Below are 12,546 nucleotides of genomic sequence, written 5' to 3' on the forward strand. Positions count from 1 at the left end.
GAAAATTACCTCTAATATGTTAAAACTAATGACCTGCCACGAGCTAAGTTTAAAGCTGATAACGTTTCAATCACTCAAAATCTTAGTCATTGCTTAATTTGTTTTCATTATGGCCATTTGTCGGTGGGGTAACGCGGTATCATTCCAATCTAGAGGCCGTGGGTTCGAGTCCCACCTGGGGGATTTTCCTCCACCTAGGGCTTGGTTGTTTGTGATTGTCTTTATTGCAATATAATAAGGGTAAGGTGGAAGGGGGGACCATGAAGTCTCAATGTTGCACCAATAAAGTCATCAAATAAATAAACCTGGTGGAAAACCTAGATACTCCTTAAATGTCACCTGCTGACTGGATAGATCAGAAGCGTTTAAATAAATGTTAATTCCATCTTGCTCTGAAATATTTTTGAAGTGGAAATGATTGTCAGTGGTTTTTTTCATGACTTCATGATAACCTTTGTTGTTTATCACCATCTGGTGGCAAATTATCCAGCAAGTATATTGTGGGGAAGGATGACAAGAGGTCAACTTCACCTCTGTACTTGTACTTCACTCACTCGTGGCCTCTTTGGACCAAGGGCACCCCAGCCACACGTGATCTGATCCAATTTGGGACCATCTGGACATTCTTTTCATCGAGAGGCCCCCTCATACTGGCAATACACCTGGCATTTAATACCTTTTCCAGCTGCTCATCTCCTCTGACAAATTCAGTTAGAAAGTGCAGATTCCGCAAGGAATTTTAAATTGAATCTGTGCATAAGTCGTGATTGTACCGTGGATCAACTGAAATGCTTCCCCACAGAAAAAACAATGAACTGGCAATCGTGTGCATTCGCCCATAGATTATGAACAATATGCCTGAGATGAGCGCTGGATAAAGTATGTATAGTATGTGCGCTTGGCCATAGAATAAAGATGAATTTTTATTTTATGATTTCCACATTTATGCCGACTGCTCATAGATCCCTCATAATATTGAATGATTGGATCTGTGGGTGCCATGCGTAAGGCCTCACTATTACTGATTTATTTTTCATGTGAACATATAGGGGGCAGTAAAAACTGTACCATTATGTCTCATTATATGAAGGCTTCTACTGTACCTCGCATGACTTCACCTCTCCTTCTTCCCGCTGACTTAATTTTTTTTTGCGTCACTCAATGTGACCAGTTCGAAAATTCAAGCGATATTGTTGATGAGGCCCACATTTTTGGTGTATAGCGTGGATTTGCATGGAATGTAGAATGTTGGTGCTTGGTTGATGTGAGAAATGTTTGATGACAATTGTTATAATGTGGCTGACCTGTCCTTTTGCAGTGAGGTGGATTGGAGTCGGGAAAGGAAGGGAGTCCATAATAAGTGTTTATTGAAGGATCTGCTAACTGATAGCTGGGATATGGGCTGCACGCGTATTGAACGATGGGGCCGGCCACCCCTCTACCCTTATCACTGGATATTTGTTTAAAGTTTCCTTGTCCAGCTGCTGTGGTGCAGGGTGCCTCGGGCCAGCAGGAATATATCTACCCTTCACATTCTCCACGCTGGAGTCTTTGTTTATCTTTCGAATAGACTACCACTCCATGGTGCTCGCGGGTGGTCAACTTTGAAGAAGCGGCATCATGTGTGCACCTGAGCTGAAATAAGTTGCTCTTTGCGGCACAATATATGCATACCTTTTAGCCGGCAGCATAGCCAGTACTTAATGCCTTGAGTTGGCTGTTTCGAAAGGGCATCCTCACTCGTATGAAATATTTTTCCAAAAGTACCTTGGCCACTCGATTGTAAATAACATTCCAATGATAGGACATGTAGGCAACTCAAACGATAGGATGGGCGGTGACAAGTCAACTGATGGTTATTTGAGAGAAAAACCTCCACACCTGAAGGTTGCGGAATTTATCTTCAATTTATTACCTGTTGTATTGTTTCTGTAGGTGACCTCCGTATTGTGCGTAGATGGCTGCCCTCGACATGCACCCAAGGCCGTTTGTTCAGTTTACACCTCGAAGACTCCTCGCAGGTCTCTCCGTGCCGTGTATTGCCATTGTGCCCTAATGTTAGCTCGATAAATGTAGTATAGTATCAGGGGCTTATTGTCAAGTGAGCCTCAATCGTTGATCTGTGTTATTAAAGGTCCAGCTGCTTGAGAAGAGTGGTGCTATCTGGGAGCTCCACACACGTTTTGTTCCTTGTAAATAAATGCCATTTGCACTTTTTTTAAACTGTGCACATGAGGCAGGTGAACATTTTGCTGTGGATGTGGTGTGTGTGTGTGTGTGAGTGTGAGTGTACCGCGGCACTCCTCTCGCAAAGCACAGGCCTCCTTCGGACTGAAGAAGGTGGTTTGAAGTGGTTTGGGAGAGGGGGAAGGTGAGTGCAGTCACATGAATGGGGGAGGATGGATGTTGTCATCATCTCCAAGGAATCCATTTCCTCCCAATTGTTTCGTCAGTTCATCATCATAATTGCCTATTTGTGAGGATTCTCACAATGGTCTAATAATCATCAAATGAAAAATAACCGCGAGTCATAAGGGGGTGGGGTGACCTCGTAATGCTCCTGATCCTGCTTCAAGGTATTTGTTTTTTGTGTCCTATCCAGTGTGTCATGTCATTGACCTTACATGCTCTGTAGTAATCAAGTTACCCGATATTGCATTGGGGAGTGTATGCAGATTTGGTTTTAAAGAGACTTTTAATCTTCTTTGGATCCCATCTATGTTTTCGGGGCTGCAGTGAAGTTGCTGCCGAGGGCTGTGGTCTTGGTCTGGGTCGAATGAGTTGGAGGTAGATGAGGAGGGACGTGTCTTCACATGAGGAAAAACGAGGAGTGGAAGCCTTGACCTTGAGAATAGTTTGTCCTTTTGTTATCCATTAACGCTGAAATGATGGTTTAAGAAGTTATTGTATCGATTTTGTATTAAATGATTTATCATGGCTGTAATCATGGGGGTCTTGCAGGGAATACTTTGGAGCATTTGATGGGAGCTTGACGAATTGATGCTTGGACACTCAAGGTGATGCAATCTCGACCCCACATCAAAACACTGCGGTGTAGTCCTAAGAATTGGTACATAAATGACTAAAAGTGGGTGATTGTGAGAATGCGGAGTGTATTGTTTCTTTGCCCTATATTAGGGATTTAATGCCATTCTAATGCCAAGGTCTTTTGTGTCTCAAAAACTTAGAATGAATCAGGATTTAGTTAAACAGGCTGCCCAGTGTCTTGTGTATATGTTTGCGTACCTTTTGGCTAGCAAGACGCACATCCAGCCTCCCCTACCTACTTGCCTAAATGGTCTTACCACTGAGCCACTGCCTTTAAAATCTCTCCTCCGACTACTGCACTTCCAGGCAAGAGCTTACCTACCACGAAGCTTCTGTTAAATGTATTCGGTCAAATCACAAAAGTCTGACCCATTTTAATAAGAGTGAATCATTCTGCTATGTAAATGGTTTTTTAAATGCTGGTTTGTGCATATGAAAGAATTCACACGATCATTCAGACCACACTTGTCACGTTCATTACCGTGGAGATTTGTAGCAAGCATTGCATTTTCCAAATGCAGTGTCTGTTGAATGTAAAATAAATGCTGAAATACTTTCGATATTTTGTATGTATTTTATATTTATCTTGCAGTTCATAGAACTCTATATGAAACAGATTGCCTATGTTAAAACATTCATAAGATTTAGTAATTGCCTTGATGATAGTCTTTTCTTTCAAGTGTAGTCTGTTGCTGTGTAGCGGGAATACTCACTTGCGGTAGTTCCTTTGGAGTTTTACTTCGGGCCCTTATTCAAAACAATCTGATTCAGAGGATAACTCGGATGGGAAAATTAATGCTTTTGGCTTGTCTAATCTTCCTTGAGTTTGAATCTGAAATTGCCCTGTGCAAAACATTGAAGTTGATGACTTGAGGATAACACACTCTTAAAGCTAATCCTGCCATGGTCGTACCTAATTGAGTTAAAGTGAATTCAATTGGGTGTAAGTGATCACTGTTGCAGTTGAACGTCTACACCGTGAAGTGGTACGTATATCTTTGATTAGGCTCTCATTATACCAGTAAGAGATAATTCTTCACAAATTTCTCAATTCGTCGGTGTATGAATGTTTAACTCTTTGTTTTGTTTTATTTAACTTGATGGTATTGATTGAGTTAAGGCAAATCATAAAATGATCATTGATGCAGTGAAATCTTTATAGCAAAATGGCAGAGGCCTCAAATTAGGATTTTCATTTTACTGCGGTTCACATCATAGATTCACTGACAGCTGTCATAATTGATCACAAATGGAGGTTATACTTTTTCTTATTTGTTGTCCTTTCGTTTATTCTAGAAAACTTGTTCTGCATGCATAGCTAAACTTTTATTCAACAGAGAGATTGACAGCCAAAATTTTGTATTAATTTGATTCAGTATTTGTTAACATGGTCACCAAATAAAATTGTTCAACAGCCAATTAATTATTATTTAGTGCCTCATTATTATTAGGTTTAGTGTGATTATTTGGTTGGAACAAGAATGTAATCAAATAAATGCAGGAGTAAGCAGTCTCTTTTGACCTAATTACCACACCTTAATGTAAGTTAACTCATGTTTTTCTTTCCTTCTGGTGAAGCTTGCCTCTCGTGCACAGAATCACCGGCCAAGCAAATGTTAAGACCCTGAGTGTAGTAGGCATTTTATTGAAAGGAATTTTTGGAATGGTACGATTGCTTTGCATTTGTTAACGTGCGTGGTTGCCATGTATTGAGTGCCTACTTATATTGTGTATCTGTTATTCTGAGACAGGTTGTGACCCTTCTAAATTTTTGAATAAATGGATTGTGTGAAGGAAATCCTATTGCATCCCATATATTTTATTCAATTGGCAAATCCCTCATAAATCCACAAAGATGGCACAACCAAGGATTGATTGCAACAGAAGATTGTGACCTATGGGCAGACTGGCATGAAGCTTGCATCCAATCTGTCTTAAAATGGAAAGGCGGATAGCAAGATGTACCACACAACATGCAAGTTGCGGATTCACTGTCTTTTTTGCAATTGAGAATTCTGTGAGGAGGAAATCAGTGCTCTTATTTTATGTGGTCTGTTCCTACAGTACATATAATATGGAATGTTAATTGCTAACTATTACTGTCGTTGAGGGCCCTGTAACTTTTCTCTAAGGAAGAAATTTCTCTACGGAAAAAGAGATAGGAATGTATCATGAATAACAAACTAATTATTTTGAGTCTTTTGTTTTTGAGAAATGGAATTCCCATTCCTGGTTTCCTCATTCCTCAATAGTTGAAAAATACAAGATGATTCATGTTGACGCGCAATTTGCCCATGTTTTCCTTCGAATAAACCTGGTGCATAATTTTTTTTCGGCATTGAATGCATAAGCATATTTGACATTAATTTAAATGGGAAAAATTATTAACCTAATGAGTGTTTTGCATTACGAGAAAAATTCTTAATAATAATAATAATACATTTTATTTGCCCAGCGATCAAGTAGTTACAACTGTTACACTTGATATAAGACACGTCAGGGGTAAGTGACATAGTGCATTCCTGGATACAAGACATATCAGGCATGATCAAGAAATTCAGCAATTGAATGAAACATTTTTAATTTTAAGAACCCAAGTAGATTGACTTTAAATGCAGCCATGCTATTACGGGCCTTAATCTCAGCTGGGAGTTTTTCTGAAGCTGAAGGTCCATAAAATATGGGCCAGCACCTGCATTTTTTGTACCTACATATAAAATGTGCAGATGCTCACTCTGCCTTGTAGAATATTTGCGGATATCACAATTTTTCAAATACTCTGATTTCTTTTTGTATGTACAACTACATGAAAAGTACAAATACATGGCACTGGCAATACATCAGAGTTTTTTAGACGGGGGATGGCAAGGGGTATTGTGTTTTGCAAAACTCATTAGCCAAATGGCTCTTTTTTGGACCCTGAAAATAGCCAAGGCCTTAGATGAAGAACCCCAGTGAAGGATACTATATGCTATGTGAGAATAAAATTCACCATAGTATAGTGCACAGAGAACAGCCCCTGAAACTGTGGATCTAATGGACCTTATTAAAAACCAGGCCGAGCTTAACGTACTGGTTAAAGTACTTATGTGTTCATCCCAAGAAATTTGAGAATGGATGTGGAAACCCATAAATTTGGTATTTTGTACCAGTGGAATCACCTTTCCATAAACTTCAGTAGAAAGTACTTTGCTTGCTTTATTTTTATTTGCAAAATATATTAGGTGAGACTTTTCTATATTCAAATCTAGGAAATTATTATGACGCCAAGAGAGTAAGGTGTGATTAACCTGTTTTCACTTAACTATCAATGCATCAAAAGTGGGTGATACAAGAATAATGTTGGCATCATCAGCATATAACAAGGGGGTAGCACCGTTTATATGTTGAAAACTATCGACAAGGTCATTTATATAAGAAAGAAACAAGACAGGCCCAAGAACAGAGCCTTGAGGAACACCTCGATTAAGGACCTTACTTGGGGAAACAAAAGATGTACCATTTTTAGAAACAACCATGTGTTGTATTCTATCAAATAGGTAGGATTTAATCCAAGCATTAGGTATGCCACGAATACCCATCCTTTAGAGTTACTTGAGAAGTAATTTGTGGTCAACACAATCGAAAGCTTTCGAGAAATTGAAAAACATTGCAGCTACTTCCATTTTTTTATCTAGAGCATTTAAAGTCTGGGTTATTAACAAGATAGTTAGCAGATGATGTAGATTTATGCTCCCTAAAACCATGCTGAGATTGTGAAAGCCGGTTGGAAACCCCTAGGTAAGAAATTAACCTAACATTGAATGCCTTCTCAAATATTTTGCTAAATTGGTTCAGCAGAGAAATTGGACGATAGGAGTTTATGTCATGTCTATCGCCCTTGTTTATATAAAGTGGAATGACTTTTGACACCTTCAGAGGAGATGGAAACACTCCTAATCGGAAAGATTCATTCAAGAGACAAAGAAGAGGCTGCGTAATGAAGTCCATAGATTACTTAATAATGTAACTGGGAATTCCATCAAAACCAGAGCTTCATTTTGTACCTAGATTCATCACTTTATTTTTTAGTTCAGATTTTGTGAAGGGATAGAGAAATAGGGACTTTGAGTGGGTAGCAGCAATGGCTTCTAAATTAGGAGAGTTGTTCTGCTTAGCAATAGAAGAAGGTTGAAAGTGGTCTGCCACGCTACAGACAAGTTTGGAAAAGTCTGATATAATAATTCCTGATGAATAATTAATCTGAATTTGAGACTGCTTCCTGGGTTTGTTTCTGGAGGTATTAAAAATTTTCCAGATTTCCCTAGATTTATTATCAGAGTTAATGATCCTATGGTCATTATAACAATGTTTAGCTGACTGTTGCATTTTACAGAAATAATTTTTCCTTTTTGCATATTCAGTCTTAAGTTTGCCATTAGTTTTACTAGAAATAGCCAGCTGTTTAAGTTGTTGAGCCATGAAATGTATTTCATTACTTATCCAAGGTTTACTCTAAGGAGACTTGGTTCTTTTTTTGTACTGAACAGGAAATGACACATTAAAGTATTGCAGAAATTTAGTGTAAATTTTTATCAAAGATTTCATCAAAAGAGGCAGTGTTATACACAATGTGCCACTCCTCAAGCCACAAGAGATTCATAAAATGATGAATGTTAGAGGTATTTATAGATCAAGTGGGATAAACCTCCAAAGGAACGTTAACATTCATTGGAAATGTAGCAACAATGGGGTAATGGTCGGAAAGATGTGAGGGGATTGTCCCAGTAGTTACTTCATTACCATCAAAATTAGAAATGAAAACATCAAGTGAGGTAGAAGAATGTGCAGTTATGCGAGTGGGTTCCTCATTAGATACACGCTAGTTATAAGATTGAAGATTATTCAAAAATTCAGTTTCATCGGTTGTGTTAGCCAACATGTCAAAGTTAAGATCATCGGGAAAAGTTATCATACCATTGGGATTCCTAGCAATTATAACTTCTAAAAGACTGACACATTTATCTAAAACCAAAGGGAAGTTTCCCATGGGTGACCTGTATAAAGAACAAAGGGTCACAGAAAATTTGTGATAATAATTAAAGTCATCACAGGGAATTCAAAATTGCCCTCATCTAGCAAATGTTTGTAGGGAATAACATTCACAGGATACTCAAATATTTCCTTTGAGAGTAATATGGCACCACCATTTTCATAGTAGGATCGGCAGAAAACATCGAGAACTATGTAACCTGAGAGTTTAAAGGACAGCCATTCCTGGTTTAACAGCCAATGTTCACGTAAACACACAAAGTCAGGTCGATAGTATTCCTAGCAGTATTTCCAATTCAGAAATGTTGTTTCTAACACATTAAATATTTAAATGCAAGATCTTGATCGGGAAAATCCTCTCAAATTTCCTGTTGCCCAGTCGGATCAAATTTTTCACGATTTTGTGAGGTTCCTCTTTCTATGTGGAGGCTATGCCGTAGTTTCGGGTGATCATACGCTTTACTCGGGCAGACTAATAGCAGTTAATTGATGGAGAGTTGACCGTAGGCTCAACGCTTACGTCTGTATTGTCAGCAGCATCGGCAACTTGTCGAATGTTGTCCCTTGTGGAGGAGAAATGGGCATTCTGGTGCAATTCAAGGTCAAATGAAAGGTGGCAGTTCCCCCCTCCACAATCCGCAACCTCACGTGTTCGTAAACAACTTCGATGCGAGGGACAAGTCCAGACTTGTCACCTCCCCCTCCCCTTCCACCAATATATATGCTCTCGCAGATGTCAGTGAGCTGCTCAATTGCTCGTTTGGGCAACGGTTACCTGCTGCGCAGCAACGCATTACGGCAAAACGCGTGGAGCAACAGGATGACGGAGCAACGTATCTGATAGAGCACAAAATTAAAAAAATTGCAATGTTCACTTTTTTGATAGCACTTCAAATGAACCCGTAAAAAATTAATTAAAGTTCTCAAGACCTAATTTTGAACGCCCCGCTTATTCTTCTACATTTCCGCTTTACTATTCTATCTCATTCTATACCGATTATTCAGTCTCCTTCGTCTACTCGGAAATTGACATTTAAAGCGGGGGTCATGAAGAGAGATAAAGAAGTAGAATTGAGTTGACCGGGAAACGCCCATCCTCATACCACACTTCATCCCCTCCATCGGCCCTCCACTTCGATATATAAGCCCGACTGAAATCAGAGCTTCTCATCACAGTCTGCGGCTAGCTCAGACTACCGGTCCGACTTTTCAACGTGTAGGGTTCAAGATAAGATCTTCCTCCGTGGGGCTAACACCAGAAGCTGTGGGGTGAGTATGACCCGTTAGCCGAATTGGCTTTTCGGATTGTTTTCATTTTTTCTATAAGCTCTAGAAGCGAGCAAAAGGATGGGTCACTCTCGATACCTTCGAATTCCGATGAGCAAACCGGAGACCCTTTTTCAGGGTATCCAAGGGTTATCAGGGTATGGGAATATCATTTTCGTCAGGACACACCCTATGTACCCCTTAGGGGTTGAGCAAGGGGGGGGGTACTCAGTACTTTTGTACTGAGTACCGAGTATTTTCCCGAATTTTCAGATCGATCGGGCCAGGGGTTTTGGCCCTTGGGCCAAAAAACCCGACATTTTCGGGAATTATTCTAAATATCTTCCTTATTTGAAGAGTTAAAAATATAGTGCAAATTGGAAAGTTGATCAATGAGTAACTGGTTATCTACTGCGAACAAAATTAATTACCTCACCCCTGATGTCACCCGAACACTGGGGGGTAGGTATATGATCAGCATATTTTCCCCGTCTGAGGATTCAAATTAATCTTTGAATACCTTCTTCGTTACAAAAGGCGTTCATCCATTAACTGGTTATGGACTGAGGTGATTTATAAAAGATACATTTTTTAAAGAATATTTATTAAATTCTTTTTTTTAATAATGCAAAATTTCTCGGCGTAATAATTGTACGCCATCACCTCCACACTTGACATCTGGAGCATTCGGGGGAGGGAAATCCAGCGCTCATTTTTACCACCAATCCCGGTCCGTACCTCGTCGTCACCAACTCCACCCTCTCAACTTCATACTTAACTCCCTCCATCAACTCCTTCAAAAATGTCCCCTCCTTCTCTGCCTCCCTGAAGCGTTTCTTCAATTTGTCCTATCAGAATAAAAGGAAATGTAATTAGACAGTAAAATATGTATGGCGTTATATTTTATGAGGAAATAGACAGAAAAAGCGTACCAATGAGAAGGAGGAGGAAGAAGTCGAGGGCAGCGATTCGGTGGGGGCGGTGGTCGTATTTCTACCCCTATATCCTATAAATTGAGAAATAAAAAAAAACAATGTTCACAAATTCACTTTTATTTAATTCAGTATACAAACATTTCATCTTCAAATTTGCGTATAAATTTAATCACTCTCAGGCGGGGATCACTGATATAGTCCGTGGGAACGTAGCGCACTTTAGATTCTTCATGTTCATTGTAGCAAACTGCCTTCTCTCCACCAAATGCTGACTTGGTAACGAAGTGCGATCTTCCATCGAAATCGGTTCTTCTTTCTCTCGGAATATATCCACCAAAAACTCTTGGTACCCGTCGGTAGGTTTCGTTCACTTCCAGCCAAATTAAGGGAAACCGTTGTTCAGCCTTCTGCCGCTTCCTAAGATCGGTGATTGCCGAGTTGTGGGTTATGTTAAATCGCTCGATATTTCCGTTTTTGCAGTCGGGAAAGCCAGAAAATGCCACTTTCTCGCCTACAATTTTAAACTCTCGGTCTTGGTGTCTTAATACACAATAGTATACGGTGTGAAAGCACACAGATAATATAAAATCGGTATTGGAGCTTCTTTCTTTCGGTAAGTTTATCGAGTACGTATCCTCATCTTCTTGGCATTCTACGCGTAGATCAGTATTACTCAAGCGTGCGAGTCTCGAATTGATTTTGCAGTAATTTTAGAAAGTACAATGAGCTCACTGACATCTGCGGAAGCAAATATATTGGTGGAAGGGGAGGGGGGCGGGGGAGGTGACAAGTCTGGACTTGTCCGTCGCCTCGAAGGTGTTGACGAACACGTGAGGTTGCAGATTGCGGAGGGGGGAACTGTCACCTGTCATTTGACCTTGAATTGCGCCAGAATGCTCATTCCTCCGATAGGAAAAGCCGTTACTGAAACACGCCATCTTGGATTTTCCCCGCGTAATGCGTAGGGGGGGGGGACTGTCTCCTTTCATTTGGCCTTGAATTGTACCAGAATGCCGATTTCTCCTCTACTGTCCCTCACTGAGACTTCCCTGGAGGAAGTGCGGTTTCAAGGGAAATAGAATGGCCTAACGACGACATTTTCGGGCCAGAAAGATTCACAAAGAAGCAATTCTTTGAATGAATCCGCTGCGGAGACACGGAAGGAAGCGTATTCATCCCATGCTTCAAGTTTCACTACTTCCAGGTCACTTTTCATGGACCTGTGCAGAAAGGATAGTATTTAATCCTCCGTTGTGGTCATCGGTTCAACTTTCCACCCATGAATGCAACATTTTCTGATGTGCCCTTAAATGGACAGTCACTGAAGTCCTTCACTTTTCCGTGGATGATTTCACGGCGCCTTGCTCGCGAGTGCTTCATCTCTGTGAAACCATCATTGTCGCTCGCGTCACTAAAAGACGATTTAGAATCATCTACAAACGCACCCTCAAACTTCGAGGAAGAAGCAGAACTACAATGCACGAATAACGTATCCATTTAAGGCTTATGACTATCACAAGGCATCTTGTATTTAAAATTTGGTCCGGATAAGGTGACATCGCCGGGAACATTCTTCTCTGCCTCTACGAAGGTATCTTTTTTCACCAATGGAGCCGAGTGGGACAATTGCATCCACCGTGGTTTGCTTCTGCTTGTTAACATGAGAAATTGAATTAAATTCAAGATTGTTGTAAATGTGATTCATGATGTTTTTACATTTATGTTGCTATTATACTGTGTCTTAGACTAGACCTTGCTGCTTAATGGTTATTAAAAAGGAAGTAAAGGTCAAGTGTTGATCATTGAAGAATGATATAGCAGCATGCCCGTGACATGCCATGCCCTAAAATGTTGTCCTGTTGGTCTCCGTACACCAAGTATGATCCACAGGCACATTTTGTGAAGGGATCATTTACGTCAGTGTGTACTCATTGCAAGTAGATTTATGAGATTTAATTTTTTATTCTTTTATTTCACTTATTACTTCCATTAAAAAATGCCCGCACTGGTGGCAGCGGGGTAATACCCTTGCCTGCAAGGGTCCAGGGTTTGATTCCCCCCCCAGGTGGGTTTGCCTCCACTTAGGCCTTGGGCGTTTGTATGAAAGATGATACTGTATGTATGTGCTTAGGGGTTGGGTGGAAGAAGAGACAATACAGACATTGTCTCAATCTCACTCCAGTAAAAAGGCAATAAATAAATAAATAAACCTGACATTGTTAAACTTCAAATGGTCACTTGGTGCTGTGGCTAATCATATGCATAC

At 40.1% G+C, this 12,546-nt stretch overlaps 1 protein-coding gene across 2 annotated transcripts in view; it reads left to right on the forward strand.

Moving 5' to 3' along the window:
* Positions 1 to 4,846, forward strand: part of Adss (adenylosuccinate synthetase) — an 88,474-nt gene extending 83,628 nt beyond the window's left edge. The window contains exon 10 of one of the 2 annotated variants that reach the window (XM_071597609.1): positions 2,737 to 4,846. In XM_071597609.1, the coding sequence (XP_071453710.1) occupies positions 2,737 to 2,780 (44 nt within the window). In that variant the 3' untranslated portion in view covers positions 2,781 to 4,846. Of the gene's footprint in view, positions 1 to 1,318 lie in introns of both variants that reach the window. The other variant, XM_071597608.1, reaches the window with a different exon arrangement.
* Positions 4,847 to 12,546: the final 7,700 nt, after the last annotated feature.

This window comes from Hetaerina americana, unplaced genomic scaffold (genome assembly GCF_022747635.1).
Source record: "Hetaerina americana unplaced genomic scaffold, ioHetAmer1.1.p SCAF_9, whole genome shotgun sequence".
NCBI lineage: Eukaryota > Metazoa > Arthropoda > Insecta > Odonata > Calopterygidae > Hetaerina > Hetaerina americana.